Source organism: Chiloscyllium punctatum, chromosome 7 (assembly GCF_047496795.1).
Source record: "Chiloscyllium punctatum isolate Juve2018m chromosome 7, sChiPun1.3, whole genome shotgun sequence".
In the NCBI taxonomy this organism is placed as follows: Eukaryota; Metazoa; Chordata; class Chondrichthyes; order Orectolobiformes; family Hemiscylliidae; genus Chiloscyllium; species Chiloscyllium punctatum.
Genome location: NC_092745.1, coordinates 114,578,406 through 114,597,817, shown reverse-complemented (window position 1 = coordinate 114,597,817; position 19,412 = coordinate 114,578,406). Strand labels below are relative to the sequence as shown.

The 19,412-nt window shown below is 40.2% G+C and overlaps 1 protein-coding gene across 1 annotated transcript in view; it reads left to right on the top strand.

Moving 5' to 3' along the window:
* LOC140480063 (protein Dr1-like) overlaps nt 1–19,207 on the top strand; it is a 34,650-nt gene extending 15,443 nt beyond the window's left edge. The window contains exons 2-3 of the mRNA XM_072574650.1: nt 8,215–8,378; nt 17,995–19,207. Coding sequence (XP_072430751.1) covers nt 8,215–8,378; nt 17,995–18,144 — 314 coding nt within the window. The 3' untranslated portion in view covers nt 18,145–19,207. The remainder of the gene's footprint in view (nt 1–8,214; nt 8,379–17,994) is intronic.
* The last annotated feature ends 205 nt before the right edge of the window (nt 19,208–19,412 follow it).

Here is a 19,412-nt window from a genome sequence, read left to right as displayed (position 1 = left end):
TTGCCAGATTTGCCCCCTCAGAGGGAACATAGGAAGAGACTGTAGCGTTCCTACCCACCGTGCGAGGAAGAACATTTTAATGAATTAGACGTTGGAAAAACCCCTTATGGGGTGGCGCAGGTTGCTGATGGAGCATCTCCCCAAGACTAACTTACAAACATGGTGCACCACAAAACAGAGCAATTTCATAAGACATGGTGGCCCTTCTAAATTATACTGATGCAGATTTATCGGCAATATTAATTAGGGCTGTGATATACCTGTGGGAATCAGTTTGGGTGCCTGTGGGGCCCTAGAATGGGGAAAAAATACGGGTACAATGACTGGTGCTCCCAAGGGTGGGAGATTCAGTGGAGGTGTGATGAGTGAAATAGAATAAGGTAATGTGATATAATTTAGTTTTAAGTTCAGCTTAATTTAATTTTTATTTAAAGTTAAGTAGATACGTTGTTCTGGTAGAATAGTAAGTAGTTTATTATTAATATTATTGTGATATGACATTGTACTAACACTTTTTTTTATATATAGTTGTTTTGTAACTGATTTGAAAAAGTTTTTAATAAATATATTTATTTTAAAAACAGTTGAAGGCACAGCTTCCAGTTGAGAAAGTTGTATATGGTATGAACAGGTGGGCAAAGTGTGAAGTTTTGGGTTACTAAGGCTCAGTTAGCATGACTTCGACCAGATAAGAACTTGCAGTAAACAGTGAGGTGCTGGAGGCAAAGGTTGTGGGTTAACAGGGTGAAAAAGCATTAATTATGTAAAGGCAGTTAACAAGGTGTAAAAGGTTTGATTATGCAAATTCAGTTTAACAAGGTGAAAAGTATTCAATATGTGAAGCCAGTTCAGTTGAGAACATTCGTTGTATAACACCAGATGGCTTAATCTCTACTATTGACACTCGCTGATTGTAACGGTCACTCAATCAGTATGAATGTTGCCTTATCTGGAAGCTGCTCCCTGTAAGTGACTATATAATTCATTAAGAATCTGCTGTTTGAGAGAAGACTGAGAACTCATGTCTCTGTCCACATGGGTGGTCGTCTGTCTCCCTCCAGGGCCTGGAATAAAGATGGAGGTAAAACTATACTGTGTCTTGGAGCATTTTGCTTCGACTGATAAGGGGATAGGGAAATGGGATAACAATATTGGCATAGTCAGCAGGATCCAAACGAATACTTACGATCGGACGGTGTCAGTGATCACCCGCAACACTGGTGTCATGAGACGGATGAGCCCACGTGGTAAGATTGTAAACTTTGGTCCCTCTCAATATTCCTGTGTGTCAGAAACGGTCTCCTTGCTCAATTGCTCTCTATCCTATGGACTCCTTGAATGGTAATTAGTTCAATTTGAGAGAGACAGTTTCAAAAGCGCACTGATAAACAGAGGTTCGAGTCCTCTGCGCTGTATTGGGGTTTGAGTCCCCTGGGTTAGATTTGAGGTTTAAATCCTCCACGCTGTATTGGGGTGTGGTTCCTCTGTTTAAGTGGGGTTTGATTGGAGTTCGAGCCCTGTGAGGAGTAAAGTGAGAAAGAGGTTAAAGTCCCCTAATGGCGAGGTTGAGGCTCTGCGAGTCTTTGTTCTGGGGGAAGAGAGTGGCTAGGACTGTGGCGTCATGTGGTCTGCTGCAAGGGCTTTCTCTTTTTATAAATGTTATTTCAGTGAGAGGATACAAAAATAAGCGAGAAACGCTGAAATTAAGGTTGTGCTAATACTTGGGTTGAAAAGGAAAGTTTCAATGTAAATTAAAATTTTGGTTTGTTCAAATTCTGGTTCGGAAAATCCTTTTAAGTAGCTGTTTTGCCTTGTTTGAATTAGGATCTCAATTCAGTATGTTTTGTGGGCTATGTAATGGGGCAGATTTTGTTTTTACATTGAAATTGTACAATATTATGTTCTTTTCAAAATTATCAAACTGGTAACCTTAAAACAAATTCAGTGCCTTGAGCCCCTGATTTGTTTGAAATTCTATAATGCCTGTCTAAAAGATAACAGTTGGGGCAGTGGTCATGCTTCAGCCAAATGAGAGTACTGTATTAAAATATCTTTGCTGTGTTTTTATTGCAGAGTGTTCACAAACAGAGTGCATTTGAGTTTGATGTTTTGTTAAGATTTCAGAGAATATTAGAAGTTGAGGCTGAGCTGTTTAAATTCTTTCAATTATTGTTAAGACTTCATTGGCCCTCCTCTTATTGCAAATTCAAAGAATGTTGATCTCTACCAAAGTTGCTGCTGTAATTCCAACTGTTTTATTTGGGAAGTTTCATTTGGAGAAAATATGTTCAAATATTCTGCATTTGTTTCCCACAAATATTTGAGATTTAAATCTGAACTGAAACTGCCTCTTCAATTGCTAAAGCACAGAAAATATTTTGTTGTTTACTTGCTGTTCCAGACTTTGGAAATACTTTTCCTGACAGCTTTCACATTAGCCAAGTATTAATTTGTGAATGGAAAATAATTTTTGAATAATCTGAATGGGGTCCTCAGAGGGTTTGATTTTAGGACCATTGATTGTTGTTTATAATTGACTGAATTGTTTTGGCAGTACAGTTTAGAAGTTTATGGATTGCAAATAACTTGATAATGTCATAAATAGTGAATAGAGTAACAGACTTCAAGACGGCTGAAAATGTTGAAATAGGCAGACACAATCTCGTGTAGTAAAATGTGACCATCTTCATACCTTGGCAAGGAAAGAATGAGTGAGGAAATACAAAGACTTCCAGCAGATAACATCATCTCCTAGAGTTTCTCCATTCACATGTAAAGCATGCCTTTGGACCACCACCCACCCCTCCACAATCTGATCCAACGGATTCAATCAGCTCCTCAGTCATGAGCATGAAAAGTTAAGCTAACAACAGTGAAGAGGAAGTCGGTACGCTTTTTTGTAACTGGCCTTCCTACAGACATTAAACCATGTGAGCTTTACCTTGTTTTTGATAGTTTAAGGGATATGATAGTTCACTGATCAAGCTAACATCACAACAGCCAGTTGGCTTTGTTAGATTTAACAGCAGAGCAGGAGCAGCAAACAATGCTGCATTCACCTAGCCTGCTGCTGCACTGCACACTCAGATGCGTTGGTATCCTCCATCTGAAGCATCTCCGGAAGGATGGAAGTCTTGTCAATTTTGTGAAGTATTTAACTGCCCTTATCCAAGAATTCAGATTTCTCTGAGGATTGGTCTACAAGGACAAACTGAATGTTGTTTTCAGGTTAGACTTTATTGAAGGAGATTTTGGAGAACTGGCTCATTTCCACTCGACTTGGAGGGGATGGAGTGGTCACTGAAGATTGTGAACTTAAGAACGTTATTGGTGAATTTTTTTTCCACGTGGGAGGATCCTAGAAATTCTTTTTAATGCACAGACTAGTAATCTGTTGTTATAATAATTGTTTGCTGTGTGTCAATAACATGCTGGTTGTCGGAGTCTTGTGAAAGCTAGTAGTGCCATCTAGCTGGTTATCATGAAATGATAAAAGGAGAGAATGAGAAAGCGTATAAGAGTCATAGAGATGTACAGCATAGAAACAGACTCTTCGATCCAACCAGTCCATGCCAACCAGATATCCCAATCCAATCTAGTCCCACTTGCCAGCACCTGGCCCATATCCCTCCAAACCCTTCCTATTCATATAACCATCCAAATGCCTCTTAAATGTTACAATTGTACCAGCCTCCACCACTTCCTCTGGCACCTCATTCCATACCCGTACCACCCTCTGTGTGGAAAAGTTGCCCCATAAGTCTATTTTATATCTTTCCCCTCTCACCCTAAACCTATGCTTTCTAGTTCTTGACTCCCCGACCCCAGGGAAAAGTCTTTGTCTATTTATCCTATCCATGCCCCTCATAATTTTGTAAACCTCTACAAGGCCATCCCTCCGTCTCCAACCCTCCAGGGAAAACCGCCCCAGCCTGTTCAGCCTCTCCCTATAGATCAAATCCTCCAACCCTGGTAACATCCTTGTAAATCTTTTCTGAACCTTTTCAAGTTTCACAACATCTTTCCGATAGGAAGGAGACCAGAATTGCACGCAATATTCCAACAGTGGCCTAACCAATGTCCTGTATAGCCGCAAAATGACCTCCCAACTCCTGTACTCAATACTCTGACCGATTAAAGGAAAGCATACCAAACGCCGCCTTCACTATCCTATCTACTTGCGACTCCACTTTCAAGGAGCTATGAACCTGCACTCCGAGGTCTTTTTGTTCAGCAACAGTCCCTAGGACCTTACCATTAAGTGTATAAGTCCTGCTAAGATTTGCTTTCCCAAAATGCAGCACCTTGCATTAATCTGAATTAAACTCCATCTGCCACTTCTCAATGGCAGGGACTCAGTGGTTAGCACTGCTGCCTCACAGCACCAGGGTCCTATGTTCGATTCCAGCCTTGGGCCACTGTCTGTGTGGAGTTTGCACAATCTCCCTGTGTCTGCGTGGGTTTCCTCCGGGTACTCTGGTTTCCTCCCACAGTCCAAAGATGTGCAGGTCAGGTGAATTGGCCATGATCAATTGCCCATAGTGTTAGGTGCATTAGTCAGAGGGAAATGGGTCTGGATGGGTTACTCTTCAGAGGGTTGGTGTGGACTGGTTGGGCCAAAGGGCCTGTCTCCATATTGTAGGGAATCTAATCTAAACTCCATCTGCCACTTTTCAGCCTATTGGCCCATCTGGTAAAGATCCTGTTGTAATCTGTGGTAACCCTCTTCGCTGTCCACTACACCTCCAATTTTGGTATCATCTGCAAACTTACTAATTGTACCTCTTATGCTCTCATCCAAATCATTTATGTAAATGACAAAAAGTAGAGGACCCAGCACCGATTCTTGTGGCACTCCACTGGTCACAGGCCTCAAGTCTGAAAAACTGCCCTCCACCACCACCCTCTGTCTTCTACCTTTGAGCCAGTTCTGTATCCAAATGGTTAGTTATCCCTGCATTCCGTGAGATCTAGCCTTGCAAACCAGTTTCCCATGGGGAACCTTGTCGAACATCTTACTGAAGTCCATATAGATCACATCTACCACTCTGCCTTCATGAATCCTCTTTGTTACTTCTTCAAAAAACTCAATCAAGTTTGAGACATGATTTCCCACGCACAAAGCTATGTTGACTATCCCTCATCAGTCCTTGCCTTTCCAAATACATGTACATCTTGTCCCTCAGGATTCCCTCCAACAACTTGCCCACTATCGAGGTCAGGTTGACTGGTCTATAGTTCCCTGGCTTGTCCTTACCACCCTTCTTAAACAGTGGTGCCACGTTTGCCAACCTCCAGTCTTCTGGCACCTCACCTGTGACTATTGATGATACAAGTATACGGTATGAGCAGATGGGGAAAGAGTGAAGTTTTGGGTTGCAAAGGCTCAGCTAGCATGGCTTTGACCAGGTAAGAACTTGCAGTAAACAATGAGATGCTGGAGGCAAGGGCAGTGGGTTAATGAGGTGAGAAGGTATTCATTATGTAAAGCCAATTAATGAGGTGAAAAAACATTATGTAAAGTCAATTTAACAAAATGAAAAGGATTCATTATGTGAAGCCAGTTAAGGTCAAGAATATTCATTGTATAACACCAGATGGCTTAATGTTTACTATTGACACTCGCTGATTGTAATGGTCACTCAATCAGTATGAATGTTGCCTTATCTGGAAGCTGCTCCCTGTAAGTGACTATATAATTCATAAAGGATCTGCTGTTCGAAAGAAGACTGAGAACTCATGTCTCCCTCCAGGGCCCAGAATAAAGATGAAGGAGGTAAAACTAAACTGTGTCTCAGCATTTTGCTTCGACTGATAAGAGGATGGGGAAGTGTGACGACATGATGGAGCTCTTAAAATTACGATTTGCATTAGGCAAAATGCAGAGATCTGGTCAGATGATGGAACTGGAGCTGATTTGTAAAGCAAGGATGCAAATTTTAGAGCAGGTGTTGTGCACCAGGAGACATGGTAGTTTTACAAGCACAGTGTGAACAAAGCTTTATATGAATTAGGATACAGGCTGCTAAATTTTGAGGGTTCAACTTTTGAGGGTGAAAGATGAGAGGTCGGTGATGTAAATATTGGAAGAGCTAAATTTCATGGTAACAAAGACATGAATGAGGGCTTCAGCAGCAAAAAATCTGAATGGTGAAGGAATGGACAATATCACACAGGTGGCAGTAGGCAGTGTTGATGATGAAGCAGTTCTTGAGTTACAGTCACAGTAAATAGGGTGAGCAGTGTGGAGTCCATGTAAAATATGGAGAGTTTACAGTGGTACTGAACAAAGATGTAGATTTTATGGTTGCTGCTTTAAAAATCTGACTGCATAAGATGTAACAGACTCGAGAGTCTGTTTCCTCAATTCCAATATGAGTTCTGGAATTTGGTATTATCTGTAATATCTATCTGTTAGCGAATACATGTTAAGACAGTTTATGGTAAAGTTTGTGGGAACATTATCACAAGTCAATGCCAATGAGTATTGTTTTAATGCAGATGTTGCCAACTACTTTTGTTATTCAACATTGTGACCTAGCCTATCAATAATACTCTCTGGTAATGAATACTATGTTCTTATTTTGTCAGAATTACTCAAAGTAGCATTTTTGTTTTAAAATGGTTGAGATGTTTTGGAAGTTGACCATTACCACATATTACTGAATTTCAATGAAAACAAATCAAACAATCTTAAATTACAAGGTTTCAATCATTAACATCTTCAGGTCTTAAAGTCACAGCCAGTTTAATTTGAGGACAGGATTATGTTTCCTCCTCCATCAGAAACTATGGATAGATAGTCCTCCAAAATTTTAGCTTGAATTGATTGAAAAGTCAAACATCAGGGTTTCTTTGAAGCAATATAACCAATTTCTCACTTCCAGAAGAGGCACCCAAGAAACAGGTAAGTTCTTGAATCAGTGTATAGAAGTATTGTAAGCTGTTAAATGAGAAGAGAAATAGATTGTATGTGTATAAAGCTTGTGTTTTTCTTTGTAATCTGAAAGTGCTGGATTGTTAAATTATAAATTATGACTGGTTGGTAAATTTGGTAATTTATTAATATTTATTTCAGGCTTGCCCTATGTGAGCTGAGAATAACTAAAATGGCTGACCAGAATTGAAAATAGTATCCAGAATTTAAAGTAGAGATTTAGTAGAAATTAATTTAGTAGATTTAAAGTACAGAAAAAGGTGAGTGGCAGAGAGCCAGCTGTAGCTGGAGAATTTCTAGTGCCTCCCAAAATAAGAGAAACATCTTTTGAAGCTTTTATAGGTTGGTTGGGTCTTTCCTGCATTGACCCCCCAAAGCCATGTTCAGGAGCCAATCATCAGAATGTTTTTGTCAAGCACTTTCTCTTATTTCAGAAGCTGCTGGTTTTGTGGTACCTACTTCTACACCCATTCTTCCTGTAAAATACACTATTGTGAACAACTCTCAATGTGTCCCAGTAAACCAGACACTTTAAAACTGCAGCAATTTCTTTATTTTGTCATCTTGGTTTAAAGCAGTATATTTCCTTTTTTAGTTCAGAGTCCAAAACCTAAGGAAATAAAAATGTGATCTTTACACCTATTATTTTTCTTGTCAGCCCCATTTTGTAGCTCCTTTATCCTCAACCTGCTACACTTTACAGCCTAGCAGACTTGAATTTCATCTCCTAACAACTGTCCTCATCTTTTTCAGACACCAATCATCAAGAAATGAGCCTGCAGTTCTCATTTGCTTGTCTTCTAGACCCATCTTAAAAAGAAAATACTGGAAATACTCACCAAGTCTGGCACTATCCATACAGAGTTCCTGTTTCACGTCATTAAACTTTTGTAAAATTTGCATCAGTATTTCATTACTTGGATTTGGAATTAGCCTTATTTAGTTGGACACCAAGAAAATTATTGATGGAGGTGAAATTGCTAATTTCCACATGGTAGTTAAATCCTCAGGAGCTGAAACTTATAAATATTAAATCCTCTGATATTGAAGGGAAAATAATGTCCATGAAATAATTGCTTGAAAGATTAGAATACTGTAAATGTGCAGCAGGGTGGCCAATATAACAAAGAAACTGCTTATGATGGGTGTGGATTGTTTGTTGTTTGTTATACAGGTCCAGATGCTTAAGATTTTTATCCTTTGACAGTTACTTTCACTGGAAAATATCTGGTACAATAAGTGCAAAATCTAATATGATTGTTTTCTGTTTTTTTTAGCCCTGGAGAGTCTTGGATTTTGCTCTTACATTAGTGAAGTAAAGGAAGTCTTGCAAGAATGTAAAACAGTGGCTCTAAAGAGGAGAAAAGCAAGCTCACGTCTCGAAAACCTTGGCATACCAGAAGAAGAGCTGTTGCGCCAACAACAGGAGCTATTTGCAAAAGTAAGTAGTGGATTTGAAGACAAGTTGTAGATGGACGTTTACTAGTTGTCAGTTTTTTTTAAATTCCAAAGTGTTGTGGCATCAGTCAGCTTCCGTGGTTTCCATGGTAAGCTATTTGCTGAATTAACTGTTTATGGCAATTTTGCAGCAGAAGGTGTGCCATGAAGCAATATTCAAATATTTACATTAGATAATATGTCTGGACCACTATCTTCAGTTGTTAGGTGACTGAGGGAGGTGTCTAGTGAAATTCTGTGAGGCTAATTGCTTAGATCTCTGCTGTTTCTAATTTGCACAAGCAAACATAATGTGATAGCCATTTCTGCTGGCCAAATTCCAGGATTTAAAGTAGACAGGGTGATTGAAAGTTAGGATAATGACTAATAAGGGGATTCAGATCACTTATGTAGTTTGGGAGATTAAATTTGAAACAATAATAAAGTTGTTCATATCAGGTAAAAACTGAATGCCTTAATTCAAAGTCAGTTTTGTTTGAGCAAATAGTTGAATTATTTAGTTATTATTACATCATGTTCATGGAATGGTACAGGAACCTTTCCCTCTGATTTCAATTTGAAGTAAGCAATTTCAGGCTGAAGAGAGTTGATTGTAGGTGTGGAAAGCATTGTGTAGAATTAGTACATCGAGATTTTCAGGCCTTAGGAGGTAAAATCGACTCAGCTCCTTCATTCAAAAGTGTTGCAGATGTTGAAGATCTGAAATTCAGCAGGTCAGGCAGCATCTGTGGAGAGAAATTATAAATATTTCAGGCCAGGGACTTGTCTTGGTAATGTGATTTGAGTGACTATTTAAAAAACATGAATTCAAAGAGTTTAATCTCTGCCTTTATAATGCAGTTACCAGACTAACCTGGGTAGTTTGGGTTCTGACCATGGTGAAGAAAGAATGCACATGTTTCAGGGAAGAGAGCAACAAAATAATTAAGGGAGTTTCAATTGTAGTTGGATGCTAAGCTTGAAGTATTAATTGCCTATTCTTGTTCACGGATTCTGTATCCTCATTAAGATGGAGGGGAGGATTAGACTTGGATTTTCCCCCAGCCCCACCTGGGGAAAACACCTTTTCCATTTTTGTAGCTTTCATTAGCAAAATAGTGAGGTGGTATCTCTCCCTATGGGGATACTTCTTGATCAGTCCCACTTTTATGCAGCTTGTGTCCAAATAAATTGAGTTGTGTTCATTTCTGTTGTGATGCCGATTGTTGTTTACAAGCATCCGAGATGTTTCCTGGCATTACTGTGAGAGCTTCTTTTAAGTAGGGTAGAATAACCAGGGTAAATGGCTTTGTTTATCTTGGCCAGATCACTGAATGAAAACTGCTGCTGAAGTTGTTTCAGCGTCTAATGTAAATTTAGGGTTCTAGAACATAGAACATAGAACAATACAGCACAGAACAGGCCCTTCGGCCCACGATGTTGTGCCGAACTTCTAACCTAGATTAAGCACCCATCCATGTACCTATCCAAATGCCGCTTAAAGGTCGCCAATGATTCTGACTCTACCACTCCCACGGGCAGCGCATTCCATGCCCCCACCACTCTCTGGGTAAAGAACCCACCCCTGACATCTCCCCTATACCTTCCACCCTTCACCTTAAATTTATGTCCCCTTGTAACACTCTGTTGTACCCGGGGAAAAAGTTTCTGACTGTCTACTCTATCTATTCCTCTGATCATCTTATAAACCTCTATCAAGTCACCCCTCATCCTTCGCCGTTCCAACGAGAAAAGGCCGAGAACTCTCAACCTATCCTCGTACGACCTACTCTCCATTCCAGGCAACATCCTGGTAAATCTTCTCTGCACCCTCTCCAAAGCTTCCACATCTTTCCTAAAGTGAGGCGACCAGAACTGCACACAGTACTCCAACTGTGGCCTAACCAAAGTCCTGTACAGCTGCAACATCACTTCACGACTCTTGAATTCAATCCCTCTGCTAATGAACGATAATACTCCATAGGCCTTCTTACAAACTCTATCCACCTGAGTGGCAACCTTCAAAGATCTATGTACATAGACCCCAAGATCCCTCTGTTCCTCCACCTGACTAAGAACCCTACCATTAACCCTGTATTCCGCATTCTTATTTGTTCTTCCAAAATGGACAACCTCACACTTGGCAGGGTTGAACTCCATCTGCCACTCCTCAGCCCAGCTCTGCATCATATCTAAGTCCCGCTGCAGCCGACAACAGCCCTCCTCACTGTCCACAACTCAACCTATCTTCGTATCATCTGCAAATTTACTGACCCACCCTTCGACTCCCTCATCTAAGTCATTAATAAAAATTACAAACAGCAGAGGACCCAGAACTGATCCCTGCGGAACTCCACTTGTAACTGGGCTCCAGGCTGAATATTTACCATCTACCACCACTCTCTGCCTTCGACCGGTTAGCCAGTTTTCTATCCAATTGGCCAAATTTCCCTCTATCCCATGCCTCCTGACTTTCCGCATAAGCCTACCATGGGGAACCTTATCAAATGCCTTACTAAAATCCATGTACACTACATCCACTGCTCTACCCTCATCCACATGCTTGGTCACCTCCTCGAAGAATTCAATAAGACTTGTAAGGCAAGACCTACCCTTCACAAATCCGTGCTGGCTGTCCCTAATCAAGCAGTGTCTTTCCAGATGCTCGTAAATCCTATCCCTCAGTACCCTTTCCATTACTTTGCCTACCACAGAAGTAAGACTAACTGGCCTGTACTTCCCGGGGTTATCCCTATTCCCTTTTTTGAACAGGGGCACAACATTTGCTACTCTCCAGTCCCCTGGTACCACCCCCGTTGCCAGTGAAGACGAGAAGATCATTGCCAACGGTACTGCAATTTCCTCTCTTGCTTCCCACATAATCCTAGGATATATCCCGTCAGGCCCGGGGGACTTGTCTATCCTCAAGTTGTTCAAAATGTCCAACACATCTTCCTTCCTAACAGGTATCTCTTCTAGCTTATCAGTCCGTTTCACACTCTCCTCTTCAACAATACGGTCCCTCTCGTTCGTAAATACTGAAGAGAAGTATTTGTTCAAGACCTCTCCTATCTCTTCCGACTCAACACACAGTCTCCCACTACTGTCCTTGATCGGACCTACCCTCGTTCTCGTCATTCTCAGGTTTCTCACATACGCATAGAATGCCTTGGGGTTATCCTTGATCCTATCCGCCAAGGATTTTTCATGCCCTCTCTTAGCTCTCCTAATCCCTTTCTTCAGGTCCCTTCTGGCTATCCTGTATCCCTCCACTGCTCTGTCTGAACCCTGTTTCCTCAACCTTATGTAAGCCTCCTTCTTCCTCTTTACTAGACATTCAACCTCCCTCGTTAACCAAGGCTCCCTCACACGACCATTTCTTTTCTGCCTGATCGGTACATACATATCAAGGACACGTCGTATCTACTTGAAAAAGTTCCACATTTCCACCACATCCTTCCCTGACAGCCTATGCTCCCAACGTATGCTCCTCAAATCCTGTCTTACAGCATTGTAATTTCCCTTCCCCCAATTGTAAAATCTTCCTTGTTGTGCGCACCTATCTCTCTCCATAACCAAGGTGAAAGTCACAGAATTGTGGTCGCCATCACCAAAATGTTCACCCACTAACAAGCCCACCACTTGTCCCGGTTCATTACCGAGTACCAAATCCAATATGGCCTCCCCTCTGGTTGGACAATCTATATACTGCGTTAGAAAAGCTTCCTGGACACACTGCACAAACACCGCCCCATCCAATCTACTTGATCTAAAGAGCTTCCAATCAATATTTGGGAAGTTGAAGTCGCCCATGACTACGACCCTGTGGCTTCTGCACCTTTCCAAAATCTGTTTCCCAATCTGTTTCTCCACATCTCTGCTGCTATTGGGGGGCCTATAATAAACACCCAACAAGGTGACTGCACCTTTCCTATTTCTGACTTCAGCCCATACTACCTCCAGAGGCATATCCCCCTCAAACTTCCTTTCTGCAGCCGTTATACCATTTCTAATTAGCAATGCCACCCCCCTCCTTTTTTTACCACCCTCCCTAATCTTACTGAAACATCTGTAACCAGGAACCTCCAACAGCCATTCCTGTCCCTCATCTATCCATGTTTCCGTGATGGCCACAACATCGTAGTCCCAGGTACCGATCCACGCCTTAAGTTCACCCACCTTATTTCTGATACTCCTTGCGTTGAAGTATACGCACTTGAGCCCATCTCTGTGTCCGCAAGTAGTCCCTGTCAGTGCTACCTTCTCCACAGCCTCCCTACAGTCTTGGTCATCCTGACACACAGCTAGCTTACTTGCTGGACTACAAGTCCGGATCCCATCCCCCTGCCAAATTAGTTTAAACCCCCCCCCCCATTAGTTCTACATTAGTTTTTTTTCTTCTCAATGTGCCGTAAAGAAATGTAGAAAATAGGAACAGGAGTAGGCCATTTGGCCCTTCAAGCCTGTTCAGGAATTCAATATGATCATGACTAATAGTCCAACTCAGTACCATATTTCCACTTCTCCCTTACCCTTTGATCCCTTTAATCCTGAGAACTGTACCTAACTCCTTGAAAATATTCAATTATTTTGGCCTCAACCACTTTGTTTAGCAGAGAATTCCACAGGCTCATCACTCTCTTGCTTAAAAAAAACAAATTCCTCATCTCAGTTCTAAATGGCTTGGTCTGTATCCTTAGTCTGTAACTTCTGGTTCTGGACTCCCTGCCCAATGGAAGCATCCTTCCTATGTTTAACCTGTCCAGTCCTGTTGGAATTTTATGGGTTTCTGTGCAATTCCCCCCCCCCATTCTTCTAAACTCCAGTAAGTATAGTCCAAACCCATCCGGTCTCTCTCTATGCATCAGTTGTGCCACCCCAGAAATCAGTCTGATAAACTTGTGTTGCACTTCCTCCATAACCAAAACATCCACAGGATGGATAAATGGGGTGGATTGGACACAAAAGTTCAGATCTGGTCTCACTAAGGCCTTGTACATTTACAGCAACACATATCTGTTCCTGAACATCAAACATAGAACAATACAGCACAGGTAGAGTTCTTCACCCCACCATTTCTATGCTAACCATGATGCCATTCCAAACTAATCCCAACTGCCTGCATATGATCTATATTCCTTTATTCCCAACCTGTTCACATGTGTGTCTCCAATGCCTCTTAAATGTTGCTATTGTATTTGCTTTTGCCATCTCCCCTGACTGTTTGTCTGTTCCAGGCGCCTACGACCCTCTATGTAAAACCTGCCTTGTAAGCATTGTACAACAATAATACTAAGACATTGTTGTAGATGTAAGAAGGCATGGGTTGGCTCTCTGTGCCATACTGCATGCTTTCTCCACAGCCTTTTATATTTTAAAATATTTAGTCACTTGTTCCTTTAAAAAACGTTCTGCTTTATGCACTTCTTACAAACTTTCTATGTACTGATCACCATCGTGTATAAACTTTATTTTTGAGTGATAATCTTATGCTCTGCATTTACTATTTGAATCCCCTCATCATGAAGACCAGTATACCATTTGTCTTCACTACCTGCTGGATCTACATGATTACTTTCAGTGACTGCGTATAAGAATACCCAGGTCTCATTACACCATCCTCTTTTCCAATGTATCACCATTCAGATAATCTGCCTTCCTGTCTTTGCTACCAAGTGGATGGCCTCATATTTACCCACACCATCTACCATGTATTTGTCAGCTCATTCAACTTATCCAAATCACACTGAAGCCTCTCCCTAACAGCTCTTCCTCTCACCTAGCTTTGTGTCACCTGCAAATATTATGTTTAGTTCCTTCATCTAAACCATGAATATATATTGTGAATAGCTGGGGTCCAAGCACTAATCTGTGCAATATCCCACTTCATTCTGACTGCCACTTAGGAATAAAACTTGTTTTTTCCTACAGTTTCCTGTCTGCCAACCAGTTCCCTATTCATGTCCATGCAACTACACCAATCCCATGCGTTTTAATTTAGTTACTAATCTTTTATGTGGGATCTTCTTGAAAGCCTTCTGAAGAACCAAGTAAGCCACATCCACTGGTTCCAAATGATCAACTGTACTAGTTACACCCTCAAAAAAAATTCCAATTGAATTGTTGAGCAATCTTTCCCTTGTGTAAATTCATGCTGACTTTGTCTGATACTGTCATTGTTTTCCAACTGCTCTGCTATTAAATCTTTTATAATGGGCGCTATTAATGGGCAAAAATGCTAATGTCAGACTCACCAATCTATCATACTATTTTCTCTCTCACCTGTGTTTGAACAATCAATATGTGCTGTGGTAAATTAATCACCAGTACAACAATTAATATTGTAAATGTCAAAAGAACAATTTCTACTTCATTTGAATTGATTGGAAAATGTGATATTGCTTAATCTGAATTCCAAATACAAACCATACATGTGTGAACAGGTTAATTTAACTAAGTTTGGAATTCCTAATGCTGTCTGTTTCCTCATTTACAGATGCTGCCAGACCTGCTGAGTTTCTCTGGCAATTTCTGGGGGTTTTTTTGTTTCAAATATTTTTCTGTCTTCTTTCTCAGTTTTCAGATTCTCTGCTTTCCAGATGCATGATGCTGTACCAACATCCTATCCAAAGGCTGTTTTCTGTATTTTTTTCATTATAGAACATTAATTTGAAGTTGTAGGTATGTTTCTGGGAGCTAATGCTTCACTCAAAACGATTTGCATCAAAACAAGTTTCACTTTTAAATATAAATAATACCAGAAGTTGCATTTTCAACCATAGATTTTCAGACCTAATAACTAACATGAACTTGCAATAACCAAAACAGTGTAAATAAATCTTGGTCAGTCCTTGTGATGTAACAAAGAACCACCGAGCTGAGATGTTTTTTTTCCCTGATTACTGTAAAATAGTTATACCCTATGTCCCCAGTATAGAGTAGACACATTTTTTTTAAAGTTTTGATTTCCTGTGCTGAGTTTTAGTAATTTGCTTCATTCTTTAAGCTAGCCAGTTTGCCTTTGCTAATTTTCTCTTGGTTGTGACTACTTGTCTTGCCACTGGACGAATTTGTTTCTCCAATGCCAGTGCTGACTCTCCAGGTGTTGAGGGAGTCAGCACCAACTTTCCCTCAGCACATTGCCAAGCTATTCATGGGGTCATTGCCATCAGTCTCCTGTTAGGCCACCTGCGGTGAGTAAGAGTGACCATGGGGCTACTCCTCTGCTAGCCCTGCTGCTGCCGCCACTATAGAATATGCAGAGTCCTCAGTGCAGACCTCGAGGATTGTGCTTTCGGCCATCTGTAGGATAGACAATGTTCTAAGCTGAGTGGGGAGACACCAGCATCTAAAGTGAAAGTGTGTAAATTCTATAGACTGGCAAAGCAGCCAGCTGGTAATGATGCAGGCAGGAGCAAAAAGCCTTTCGTACGCTGATCCCAAATACTTTTAACGGGACAGGCAGTACTTAAATTCAATGAATAGGTAGTAATTTTTTCAGTTACTTAATAACGAAACAACTTTATTTGTAAAATAAAAACCAAAAGAATGCGAATGCTGTAAATCAGAAACAAAAACTTGGTGATGGGATACCAGCATCTCTGGAGTTATTCCAAAGTAGGATCTTTCGGACTGGTCACAGTAATTGTCACACTGTCAACTCGATTACTTGATTCTTCAGGATCACAGTGACATCTTCTGGTTGAGACAGTGGTTGACAAGAATTAGAATGTTAAGCCTTTTGAGACTCCTTGAGATGCTTTCCTTGCAAATGTGATTTAGAGTCATACAGACATAAGGCATGGAATCAGATCCTCAGCATCACTCATCCATGCCAACCAGAGATCCCAATCTGACCTAGGCCCATTTGCTGTTGTTTGGTCCATATCATTTGAACCCTTCCTATTCATATACCCATCCAGATGCCTTTTTAAATGTTGTAATTATACTAACTTCCTCTGGCAGTTTATTCCATACACGTGCCACCCTTTGCGTGAAAAAGTTACCCCTTGGGTCCTTTTAAAATCTTTCCCCTCTCACCGTAAACCTATGACCCCTAGTTTTGTTTTTTATTATAGTAATGCTTTATTTTGGATGTGTCCTTTGCTGAAATCCCTCAGGGTGACCTGTGGATGGTAGATCAGGATATTGGATACATATTTAATGTAGCTGTTTAAGTACATTGATTATGGTGATTAGATCTTAGGTCATTGTGAACGGCACTGCGGCTTGCCTCATATTCTGCCCCTGACCATTTCTGTTCTGCTCTCACACTTCCCTCTTTGTCAGTCCCCCATTGGCCCTTGTGCATCAGATTCAAAACTCTTGAATCTTTTCTATTATCTGTCCGTGACCTTTTCTCTCCTCAGTGTAATTTCTCTCAGCTCTCGTTGCTAGGATAGGGTGTCTCTTGTTCCTTTTGATTCTGGCCACATTTGCATCACTGTCCGACCCTCACCTATTCCACTTACAGGAGCAGAATCACATGCACTGGAGTATTCTTCCTAACTTGCTATCTCACTCAAAACCAAAGTTCTTGAACCATCTTTTCTGTCACCTCCTCAAATTGTTTTGCAGCAGTACCCTCCTTTCTCTGTGAAGTGCTTTGGGAAGTTCCATTCTGTTGCAAATTCTGTGTTTATTTTTGACAAGCTAAGGAGACAGATTAAAAAAAACCAAATTGTTCCCTATCCATTACATTCAATTCAATATCATTTTATTCTCAAATGAAAATTCATTTCAGGTACTTTGCTTGCTTATTAATTAAAAATCAACACTGATTAAGAATATTTTTTTAATTACCCTATCACAGAGGAATAGCATTAATTAAAAGTATTGAAAACTATTAAAATGCAGTAAATTAATTAGTCAGTAAATCCTAACTTTCATTCATCAAACTCCAATTAAAGGGAACGTCACCAAGTCCTAATGGACCGTAGGACTTCTGTCTGACTGGAGAGTGATGACTGCTGGTGGTTTAACTTAAGGGGCCCCATGCCTCAAGTGAGGGGAATGGTTAGGCTGGAGGATCCTTTCTGGTAACCAAAATTCTTACTAAATGTTTTTAATGCTGCCAGATGATGTACTGAGTTTCTCCAGCAATTTCTGTTTTTCTTTCAAGTTATTTTATCTGTCTTTCCTCATATTTTCCCTGCCCTTTCAAATCTAGCTGGCCACTTCTGAAAGCATCAGCACTCGTCAAAAACAATATTAATTCTGTGGAGAAAAACCAAACTTCTACATCTGGGTCTAAGTGACCTAAATGGAATGACAACTTTTTGAAAATATGAATCTCTGGTGTCACATTCAGGGTTTGTAAAAATAGTAGTTTAAAGACACTTTCTTTGGATCAATTAGCATTCTTGTTCAGGTTGGCTGATGTTTCTAAACATTATTGCTTTGCTCATAAGCATGTTTTGAGGGAAAGGTAGTCTCTTGTTGTCCTGGTTTAATATATCATCTTGCCAATCAAACAAGGTCTTGCTCCTTCCATTATGTTCTATAATCACATTGGCTGCATCATGGAAGGTTCATTATGTTAGCCTCACCTCCAATGTCATTTGGCAGGCTACTAGACTGTTTCAGTGAAAACCGTTTACACGTGTCTTTTGTTTTTACAGGCCAGACAGCAGCAGGCAGAGTTAGCCCAGCAGGAATGGTTACAGATGCAGCAAGCAGCCCAGCAAGCACAGTTAGCAGCATCTGCCACTGCCAATCCAGTCAACAAAGCAGGATCATCACAAGACGAAGAGGAAGAAGATGATGTGTAAACCTTACCAGCAAATTCGCTGTACACATCTTTTACCACGTGTTAACAATGACTTGGTCTGTCTGCAATTTCCAGCTTCATTCACAACTTTGCAGACCGGCTCCTGGTGTTAAGAGTGTCACTGGTCAAGTTACAGTTGCCATGAGTTTTCATGTGTAACAGTGAATCACTTAAGTGTACAGGATTGGAAGTTTTGCGGACTGATATTTAATATTTACCTAACAACAGGTGACCAGAATTGGGAGCAACAAATCATTGCAGTACTTTATGGCTCCAGCACCTGTTTCTTGTATCTCTCTGAAATTCAGTATTGTTACTGCTCATGAATCTGAGAAGTAATGCTTCAGTTTGTGTAATCGGTTGCTTCCTTATTGTTCAGTACCGACAGCAAAATTTATTAAGTGGCTTATTTAAGTTTGCAACTGAAATGTTTTTTTAATGTATGACTTGTAACTGGTGGTAAGAATGACTTTAAAAAAAATCAAATTTAACTGCCTGTATTTCATTTTTTCCTTTGAAAAAGATGTTTGACTGGGTTCAAGGAATTTTAAGAAGTAATCATATTAACTTTGATAAAACCATCAGATCTGTAGTCGGCTATTTACTCTTGATTTTATGTGGCACGTGTTCTTACTTCATGGCTAGTTTTAACTCCTGAATGTTAAGTAAACTGTATTTCCCAATGTCAGTGTTAAAAACAAAACATCATTTTAGTCAGCAGTTATAGTACCAAAGAGTGAAGTCAACAGTGGGAAGATTGACAAACGAGTTAGGGTACTTAGAGAGTGTATATTAACTGCTACTTAAATGTTTTAGCTGTTTTTGTACTGTCATGTTCATGTTCTTACAAAAATATGCATAACTGCTAACTATTTTGGGATTGACAGATTTCACCTTTATCTGTGAGAGATTTCCAATGCAGAGTGTATGTTTTTTTAAATCACAATGCAAAGTTGATTGTGCTAGTTAATATGTAACTCTTCCCTGGTGCTTATTGTTCTCTTACATTTTTTCATGTGCTGTTTCTCTTAGCAATAAAAAGACATGTTTTTATTAAAAATGCACTTTTTGTTTTGCTATCTTTCAGAAATGCATTACTATGAAGCATAAGTTGACACTAAGATTTACAAAAAAATGTCTATAATCCTGTGGAAATGTTAACAAATTTATATTTTACTTACAATTTCCCTAAATTCTACCACCTGCACTAACATTGCCAAATTGAAATAGCAAGCAAAAGATCTGACTGCAACGGAGACTGTGGACAAG